Genomic DNA, 10517 nt, shown 5'->3' on the forward strand with positions numbered 1-10517 from the left:
GTTCAACTTTTTGACAAGCGACCAACTGCAGAACTGTTGCACTTTCTTAAACATAATAATTAGCACTCTGCTGATTGAAATCTGTATAACTCTACTGATTGAGTATATATAGATGATTTTAACACGATTAGGATTCTTCTTATGTATGACCGACGCGATGAGATGTTAGTTTTATACAGCTGTTAGTCAGACTACAGATGTTCGTCTTATAGGCATTTATGTTTATCACTTAGCCGGATACTGATGGCGAAAGGCGACGGTCTAAATGGAAAATGGTTTGTTAAAGTCCATGTCCGGCCATATACAAAGTTACGCACCTACATACCTGGCTGAAATATTAGAGAGGATTTGTTGCGATAAGATGCTTTTGTCACTACAATCTACTATGATCAGCATTAGCAGTACAATTATGTAATATTATCCCTCCCTGTGATTGTCCACGGACCCAATTTCACTAATAGGTGATTTTATGTTCCAGTACACAAAAATTAAAAACTCCATCACAGACCACAGATGCGAGATCAGTAGTTTAGCAGTCAAACATTGTACAACAAATAGACATACCTTTAAAACAGTGCTGTACAACAGCATTGTACACAGCAACGAAGTTTTAAAGTGCAAACAGATGAAAATATTAAATAGTTCTTCTCTCTTAATTTTTGAACAAAAACATAAGACACATCTCATGTGTTACCTTTGCGATGCAAGTGCCTAAAGCATTTGTTTTGTTTTTAGAGTAATCAAACTGGCAGTAGAGTAATAACTTACCTGAAAAGAGATGAAAAGAAAAGAAAAGTTAAATTATTATATATATAAACATATGTCTATTTGAATTTAGAAAAAAAAATCAACAGAGGTACTACTGTTAGTTATCAAACAACGAGATGTCTTCTGCAATTCTAGCACATGCTTTTCTATTCACGTTTTGGCTGCAATGTGCTTGCAGAAATTGAACCTTGAATGAAGCGATAAAGAGGACATGATAGAATGTTTGATTGCAGTAGAAAACTGCACTATGGTGCACTGGGGCAAAAGCAAACTAGAGCGAATTTCATCCCCCAAAAGACCGTCATTGGGGTAAGGCGGTACGATGTATCTTTGTCGTCGCTTGAAATTACCTCCGTTCTGCATTAGTTTTATCCTAGTTGTTTAGATACAGAATTATTTCCTTCTGCCTCCAAATGCCTTTTCCGAGTAAGACACACAAAAAAAACTAACACCAAACACATTCTTCAGTCATTTTGAAAAGTGTTTTTATTTCTGTTCTCGTGGATACTGCCGTAGCACCAAGTTCGCCCACTAGATGGCGCATTATGTACGTGCCAACAGGAGCACATCCGCTATTACGCGACTGTCAGCAAATTCGCCCTCTTGTTCATGACCACTTCAACGTTCCGTTCCTGCCGTCTTTGCACTACTTCAGAATCGTAGGCAGTAGTGAAGCCTTTGGCAACGATCCTGGGCGCCACCTTCAGTTTTATCCATTTTCCTTTTGACTTCCTAACACTTCTCTGTTTTCTCTGGTGGAGGAGAATATCTTGTGGCTCATTAGAACATACAGCCCTCAACATGTATACTTCTTTCTCTTTCTTTGAAGGTGAGCATCCTTGCGCACGAGCCAGAGCACTAGCGTAGGTGGTCATTTATTTATTCCTCTTCGTGATAGCTTATCCATTGTTTAGCTGAGGCAAACTGTACATTCCAACAAGGTCAATGCCGATTCTTACAGTGCATTAAAGCTTAGCCACAAAAATATATTTATATTCATGCTAACCCTGCAAGTAAATAGCAGTATACCACTATGGCATGGCATTGCTATACCGAACAAATACAGTGGTTTGTCATAGAATTGCAATTTAAATTGTATTATTAGTATTTTTTTATGGAATATTATTACAAGCCTCACATTTGATTAATTTTACATTGCAAAACAAACCACTGTTCAACAAAATTTCCTCAACAACGGAGGTCTTGTGGTCAAAGAGTAGTATTTCACGACTCAGCTGAGTACACAAGGATAATAATAAAAAGAAAAAAAAACATGATAACGATTGTAGCAAACAGTTCAGAGATGGAAGTACGCTACGGAAGGAGGTCAATAACGAAGTCTGGATGAGATGTACAGTTTCCATTCCAAGTATCAGCATTGTGGTACTGTGTACTTTGTACTTCAGATTATGCACCACAATACTACGCGCAAAAAACACTCCATGCTGCGACGAATATTGCTGTCACATGATAGAATCGTTGTTCACACCGATTGGTGCCAATTGGCTGGACAAATCGAACTCGGTGGAGCTAATTTTCACACAACTCTTTTAATTCCAGATTTATACTGGTTAAAGGATCACGACCAATCGGTTACGGCCAGTTTGGACGACCAGTTCGAAGCCAGAAATAGTGCCAAACAATGACGCCCAAACTGGGCTGATAGGCTATGGTGTGCTATCGCCAAATATCTGTCCCTCTTTGTAGGGTACGTCTAACAATGATTTAAACTTACAGCTTGTTCTCATTCAGTATGTATTCTGATTGACAAAACAAAGATATTGGATATCGAGTGTATTCATCTAAATTTATCAAAAGCTGATACAATTTCCCAACAACTTTGAGCTGTTCTAATTTGGGACCTTACGGGGCAGAAGGCCTGACTGACACACGGATATATTTTTCAATCAAAGCTGTGCTCAGTATGCAAGACTGCAACAAAATTGGCTAATAAAATGAAGTCAATTATCAAATATTAGTGAATATACATACTGGCATTCTATTACATACACACAAATAGATACCCATGCATAATATTCACGAAGCAAATCGTTTGATGTGTTCATTTATTTCAACGATTCATCGTTTCAGTATGCGTAAAAAAATACGCCTACAAGGTATGCAACCGTAATGCAACAGTTGTACTTCTTGATAAACTACATTCAGGCGCTATGTGAAAATGTAAGGAGTGCAATGATACAGGGTTTTTATAGCCAATTCGATATTGTAAACTAGTTCAAACTTATTTTTATGCATCTCAATACGAAAAAGTTATTAAAAATTAAAAATATGTTGTAAATAAACTGTATAAATAAATTTCTGGATTATTTGATTAGGTATACCGGAAACATAGGTTTCTAACTAATATATTTCATATAACTTAAAAAGGACATTAATTAAACTATGTTATGTTACTTAATTACATTTATTTATAAACCACCCTAACATCTCCTTGGTAGCTTTAAAGTTCCAAAACAATAAAACCCTAGAAAATACCGAGTACGCCGGATTCAAACTTTACAACGAAAGTTTCATACTTCTAAACATCAGAATAGAGTTGACTGCGCCCAATTAAGGATTTACGACGCCAAAGTCACACTTGACGAAACTCAATAACTAGTTTACAATATCGTATTGGCTATGAAAGCCCTGTAAGTAACCATCGGTAGAACAACTTGAGGTAAAAGTAACCAATATAAAAAAGGTTTTGTCAGCATCGATGTTTAATATTAAATTAAATTGAATATAGAATTCCAAAGCATTAGCCAACGGGCTAAGAAGATGCTAATATGTTATTCTCAATCAAATATAAAAATGCTTTATATAATCTTTAACCATTCCAGATGCTCCCAAGCATTCAATCATATTGCTATGACGTAGTCGCAGTTATGATTAGATTACGTGCTTTAACGTTTTTGAGGATGATACGAATGCGAACGATTTAACTACAATGTTTACACTTGTGGAATTCACAAAGTCACATAGGTCCAATGCTTCTTCTTACAAAGCGAACATCGAATCTAACGAAACTTTCATTGTTGCTTATCATTTTAAAACCATCGTAACTTTTTTCATATTTGACAATATGTTGAATCCAGAAATAAAAAAATGAAAAATCAATCAGTGTTTGTCGACGTGCATGAAAAAAAAGATTGCGCGCATCGTTAATCGACAAGTACTTCAATAAAAACATTAGAACAATACATGATTTACACACGAAGAAAGGCTTACATGGCGATATTCGATGTATAAAGATTGAACACATATGTTCGATCTGTTCTGCATCTAGACGAACTCGTTGCCTTGCCGGTGGATTGCTGGCCGGAATGATAGCTGTGATAATATTCAGAAGCATCCGATAAATTGTTCTACAGGTAAAGTTACAGGTTTTCGAACGAATTGCGAAAGGATGTGGCAAAGAAAATGTGTTAAAGCGATAAAACTGTCCAAAGCGCACACAACCCATTTATAGTTTTAAATAATCTCACTATCTCATATATTAATGACGATCAATATGACCATATTTCTGCCACAATTATGTTAAATTATGTATTACCACTCTCTGCAATTTTTTTATAAGTTTAATTTTAACCATTGATACTAAAAAAACAGCTAGGCTTAGGCGCAAAAACATTGAAACATTGTTAATGGTAAAAAATAGAAAAATATGTAAAAACCAAAATTATAATTTTACGAAGGCACTAAAACAATCCACATCATTCTTAATAATCGTTAGTTAATAATTATTTTTAGTTTTATAGGTCTTTCTTTTGTTATTTTTTGTTTTATAGGTCTCATGAGTGAATGTTAGTTCATATGCAGAGGCTTTTACCACAGTAATAGCTGTGAAACCATTCTTTCCAACCACTGAGATGTTATAAGTTTCACGTTATCATTCAGTTTTTTGTTCCGGAAAATAAACGGGTGTATAAAATGCCTGGAGAATCTCTAACCGTGTCATTCAAATCAGTCAATTGATCACACATTTGGACCATTACCGACTTTTTCACGCTCGTTACTATTTGAAGAAGCCACAAACTATGGAAATGGAAGAAGAACGATTGCCAGAATGGATGCTGAGAAAATAACTCCCCATTGTGTAAGGATGTACACGATAACTGCACACTCAAAGTAGACCGCAATGTAAGGAATGAAAAAAAAAAATAACGTGAAGAAAACGACCACTACAGATTACAGTTTGCTGGAATCACAGCCAACGATTAGCTAACACTGATCGATAGTGTGTCCGTGAAATAAAAATCCTCAAGTATTGAAGCACACTCTATCCTTAAACGTAACACCGTCGAAGGAAGTATTCCCATCGGCGTTGCCGTATCTGAGTTCCACGTATCTGAGTTCGATAGCAGTATTTTTGACCCAAGCACTTCCATTCGCCATGATACTATGTTGATAGTAATCTATTTTTCACGATACGTCCTTTCACCTATTTATTTGCCTGCCCAGCCCTTCACGAACCATTGTATCATCTTTTAAACATTAGCAAGCGTGTGGGTGTTGGGGTAGTACGGGACGCTTCTTGGCCACTGTTTTCGTACTGCTTTCGTATCGCGCAAAGCACCCAATTGGGTATGGATGTGTGTGTGTGTACGATCGTTCCCTCGGATGACGTATCTGCGAACCGAACTAAACCGGCATGAATATATGCAAGAAGAAACGTTATAAATAATTCAAAGCGCCGAAGCGCTGATTCTGAATCCCGCGCGATGGAGGATGGCGAGCCGCGTGCTTTTCCAGATTTCAAAAGCGCCACCTCTAAGTGTTTGGATTTGTACGACGCTGATGAAAGTCGCGAGGATAATGATGACAATGGAGCGAAGGAGCGTACCACCCGAACTGGGTGGTGGGCGATAACGCAAATAAGTTAAGTAATTTATCTGACTCCTCTTCCGGTAGTGCTGAACAAGTCGGGAGTAAAAAGAGGAGGTGATGTTTTTCGTCACATAAAATGTGCTCATGCAGAAATCTGTATAGAGCTTCTGTTTCATATACACAAAGAGCATTAGGCAAATCTATGCGGAGATTTTGCAGCACGTCTTGCTAGAGATAGATTGCACAGATTCGTTTACATTTGTCTACGCCTACAATATTTTCCAAATACATGTTAGCACTTACCTATGAAGGTCAACTCGATAGTTTCAACAATAAGGACCATTTTGATTTGCTAACGAGTATGTTTTGGAGTTAACACAATTTAGCTTTGTTCACTATTTAGAAAAGCTAAAACTAATCCATAATTCACCAAAAATTAATTTGAAAATTCTATTAGGCATCACAAATACCTAGTTGCATGGAAAAACTTCAGGAAACAATACACAAACGAACATTAACTCGAGAGATAGTGATTGTCCGCACAGAGCACAATTTAGCACCGTATGATTGTCATACTATCCAGACTTCCAAGGACCGCAGCATAGGATTGGTGGCGCCAACACTGTTTTATCCCGCACAGAGCATGAGATTCGTTCCTCCTGCCACGTCCACGCAAAGTTGCTTCATGCTAGGGCGACACACAGCATAGACACATTAATGTCAACATACAAGTCAGCAGCATGGCAAAATCAGGTCGTATCGGATCCAAGCCACAGCAGATGGCAACAGCACCAGCAAAGCATATCAGTTCCATTATGTTGCACCAGCTATCCTTTATAGGTGAGTGTGGCAAGGATTCGCCGACCGAATTCACTCCGTGTCGAACTACTAGCCATCAGCATGCTGACCGCCTACACGCCTATGGCGGGGGTCTGACACAGTGTACAGCGGACAGTATGCAAGCACTAATGCGGAGAAAATGAAGCACCCTGTTTGGACTAGTTTCTTATTTCAAGACATGCGCCTGACGTAGCGGTTAACCAGCGTCGAGTTGAACATGTTGCTTATGTTTTAGACTTTCTTTTAACCACATTATATTCGATTAGGATAAAGATTTCTTCAATCCAGCTAGTATAGGAGCAACATATATAACAACATCTTTGCATAGGATGCGCTACGTACGAACGAATCATTGGCAAACTAGTTCAAATTCTAAGATTAACTAAATAATTTAAACGTCTAGAGTGGCTACAGTTGTTGCGTCACATGAGAAGAAGAAATTACAAAAGTGTTGTGATGTCCACTTCTATGCATATATTTGAAGCTACAGATCTCATTGTACAGGGTACATTCTCTTCTTCTTTTTAGCGTAATAACCTACGCGGTTATAATTGTCTTTACAGGCATCTGAGTATTATTATTAGTACCACGCAGTCGAACAATCAGTCTTTGGTAGGAGAGGACGGACTCGGTTGGGAATGGAATCTGTTCCGTATTGTATGAGCCGAAACATCTATCGAATAGAGCACCTGGCTGCCGACAAGAGTAGTATTGTCACTATGTATCGGTATGTCATTTGATTCACACTTTAAATTTGCCCGTTATTCGTACACCAGTAAGTGCGACGTGTCAATCCGCCAACAACAAAATAAACCAAACGAAACTTTCCATTTATCAGTTTTCTCTTTTTGCCTATATCAATAAATCATTTTATCAATTGCGGTAGTTCTTCCCATCTGGCGAGACTCTCATCGCACGAATAAGTTACTAGCGTCAAACTTAACCATATGCAACCACCTTCAGGACAGGCGCACGGGACAATCAATTATCGGACCAACCGACCTGGTAAAGACCTAAGATCGCATCGAACAGGTCACGTAATCTCTAATACAGCAAGGAATAGGTCGATTGTACACTATTTAATTGAATGTGCGGCATTGGAAGTGACGATTCGCAGCAAGAAAATGCTTTGGTTTATTTTTTGTGTGGTTGATTTGAATAAGCATCGATCATACATCGATAAGCCAATGACGTTTGAGAATGCTTTCCATTTACTTTAGACTAAATATTCGAGACACGGGATGAAAAAAGGAAGCATTATCATGCTGTTCTTATTGCATGTAATGCAATAAACGTATCAACGCAACAAACATGCAATTATCAAATTTCATACATTTGATCGAAAACCTGCCAAGCCTTCCCAAGATTAGGTTCGCAGTTTCTGTTTTCAAATCGTAACTCAAGACAGAGAGTTCTTAGTTAGCTTATACTATATAAACGGACATGCAAACTAACTGTACCATTACCTGAGACAACACGAAACTCCCATGCATCTGTCGTTTCGTGACATAAAATATACATCAAACAATGCACGTCCACAACAACACTTTCAGCCAAAACAACATTCCAGACATACAGAATCGTGCAAGGTACGCGCGTGCCCGAGGACAGTTCATCACATTGCCAAACCTCCACCCCCCCCCCCACCCTCTCTCTTGTCTCACCCCTCACACTCTTTAGCTTTCGCTCTATTATTTGAGGGTCGCTTGAAAAGCGTCCTTCGCAAAACCTTGCCACATCCCTTCGACGGAGAAACAGGAAAATGACACACTACTAACTTCCTCCAATATCCGATTTGAAATGTTCAGGTATAGCATCGCTCGAAGAATCGGAACTGATGGTCTTCGATGCAGAAGAGGAAGACGTCTTATTGGAGGTCTTTTTGACACTGTTGCCATCCGTAGCAGCTTTTGGAATACGTAGTGGTGGTCGTATCCGCGCCGGAATCGGCAGGTCTTTATCGATGCCTACGCCAATGCCTTGGCCACCTGCGGCCATCAACTGCCGGTAGATGATCGTCTTCAGGGACAACTTTCTGGTTTTCGGGCTGATGTTTTTCGACCCGCTACCGTTGGTCGAGCTTTTTGATTTGGTGGAAGATTTCCGTTGGGCCGCTGTTTCTGGAGCAGAGGAAGACTTGGGATGCTCTTGACCAACAGGCGTTTTAGAGCTCATGGAAAATTCTTCAGCGGACTGTTGCTTTGGTTTTAAAATACTTCGTTTCTTTTTCGTATCTTGCTCTTGTTCATTCTGAGTTGCTGTAGGTTTTTTTAATAGCTGTTCTGGATATTGCTCTATCTTAGATTCCATGGTATATTCTACAGAATCTTTTTTAAATAAAGTAATGTCTTGTTTCTGCTCCTGCTGGTGTTTTAGCTGTTGCTCTTGATGCTGCTGTTTTTGATGTTGGTGTTGTTGATTATGCTGCTGTGTACGTTCTTTCTGTTGTATATGTTGATCTGGTTGCTGCTGCTGCTGCTGCCGGTGGAGCAATTGCTGCTCTTCCTGCTGTTGGATATGTTCTCTTTCTGGTAGCTTCTGTTCTTGTAGTGGTAGTTGAGGTCGAGGCGTTTCTTGTAGCGGCAGTGTTTGATTTGGTAACAGATGCAAGGGATATTCTCCTTGTATCTGCGGCTCTCGATGATTGGTTACCAACAAGTGAGGTTGCTCTATATCGAAAAAGCCGTTTGAAAAAGTACCATCTTTTGAAAGGGATGGTGACATGCGTATCTGCTGAGTTGCTTTCGCCGACTGAGACGCTGGCGAATGTGCCGTAGACACAGCAACGGCAGCCGACATAAAAAATGCACATTCCGATTCAAACAGCATTTTGGTAGCGTTTTTTCACAACTAAGTGTTTTTAAACGTCCGATTTGCACTAGCAGCTGATCGTGTACTTCCTTCTTTTTGCTCAAATATCACTTGTTACGAAAACTGCACTACGAAAATCAATCTATTTAACGTCAATGTTCTTCACTGCGATTGTGCCTTTTCTTTATATGTGTCAATGCACGTTCTTATTGATCTGTCACTCACACGATGAAGTTCTTTGTCTTTACACGCGAAGTAATGAAACATATAATGCCTACGTTAGACTACATTCGTCGATCCATCAAAAAGCGTATCGTATTTCCAGAAATTGCTTTTGAAACACAATTCAAAAACCTATAAACAAAAAAAAATGTTTATTTGAACATGCAAGTTATGCTCTTTGATGACCATTTTCATGTTCACTTAAACTAAACAAAGAACAAATTGGGAAGGTTTATCAGAATTAAATAAACATAACTCCAAAATAAGCAAAATGATCATTAACTCAGCGTCATCTATTCTTCAAAATCACTAAAGATTTACGCAGACTAACGTTTTCGTTGGCTGTACCAGAAGGGTATCTAGTTGAGCTTTAAAATAAACAAAATGTGCATTTTGAAACTAACTCTTCACAAAAACATCAAAACATATATAAGTTGTTCAAATATCTTAGGCTGTAGCAAAAAAAAGTATTCAAAGTAAGTAAAGTTTGACATTCAGAAAAACTGAACGACAAACGATAATCTAAATAAGAACTGTTTTTTGAATGACACAATGGGAAAAGCACAATCGCACAAACACGGATGAATCGTAAGCAGAGTGTTTCGTAACTAAGGCACAATCAAGTGGAAGCAATCAAACATTTTCTGCGACGCAAAATTTCGTTCTTAGGTAGCGCACATCACGATCAACCTTAACTATTTCACACATTAACCAAACATTCGATTGTTTAGCATTTGTTCGCGAATTTCAAAACCCAAATCAATACCATTAATCGATACAGTTCCAACCGAACGCGTCTGCAAAAGGGACGGGCGCACACGTCGTCGCGAACCGAAATCAACCACGAAACTGAGCTTAACAAGACTGGGTTCAACAAATTGGGCCAAGTTCAGTTCAATGCTCAGCATACCATACCAATCGTTGATCTCGACACAATTTCCCGATTTGCTCTGATGCAAATGTGTAGATGAGAGCTCGATAAGGAAGGTACTCTTTGTGCCATCGCAGCTAATCTTACGAACACCAGCAGCTCCCTTGTCTTACGC

At 38.7% G+C, this 10517-nt stretch overlaps 1 protein-coding gene across 1 annotated transcript in view; it reads right to left on the reverse strand.

Annotated features, from left to right (window-relative positions):
• Nucleotides 1-10317, reverse strand: part of LOC1274587 (protein kinase shaggy) — a 37452-nt gene extending 27135 nt beyond the window's left edge. The window contains exons 1-3 of the mRNA XM_061642730.1: nt 10238-10317; nt 8217-9377; nt 4000-4101 (exon numbers count right to left, since the gene is read on the reverse strand). Coding sequence (XP_061498714.1) covers nt 4000-4101; nt 8217-9267 — 1153 coding nt within the window. The 5' untranslated portion in view covers nt 9268-9377; nt 10238-10317. The remainder of the gene's footprint in view (nt 1-3999; nt 4102-8216; nt 9378-10237) is intronic.
• Between the last annotated feature and the right edge of the window lie 200 nt (nt 10318-10517).

This window comes from Anopheles gambiae, chromosome 2 (genome assembly GCF_943734735.2).
Source record: "Anopheles gambiae chromosome 2, idAnoGambNW_F1_1, whole genome shotgun sequence".
In the NCBI taxonomy this organism is placed as follows: Eukaryota; Metazoa; Arthropoda; class Insecta; order Diptera; family Culicidae; genus Anopheles; species Anopheles gambiae.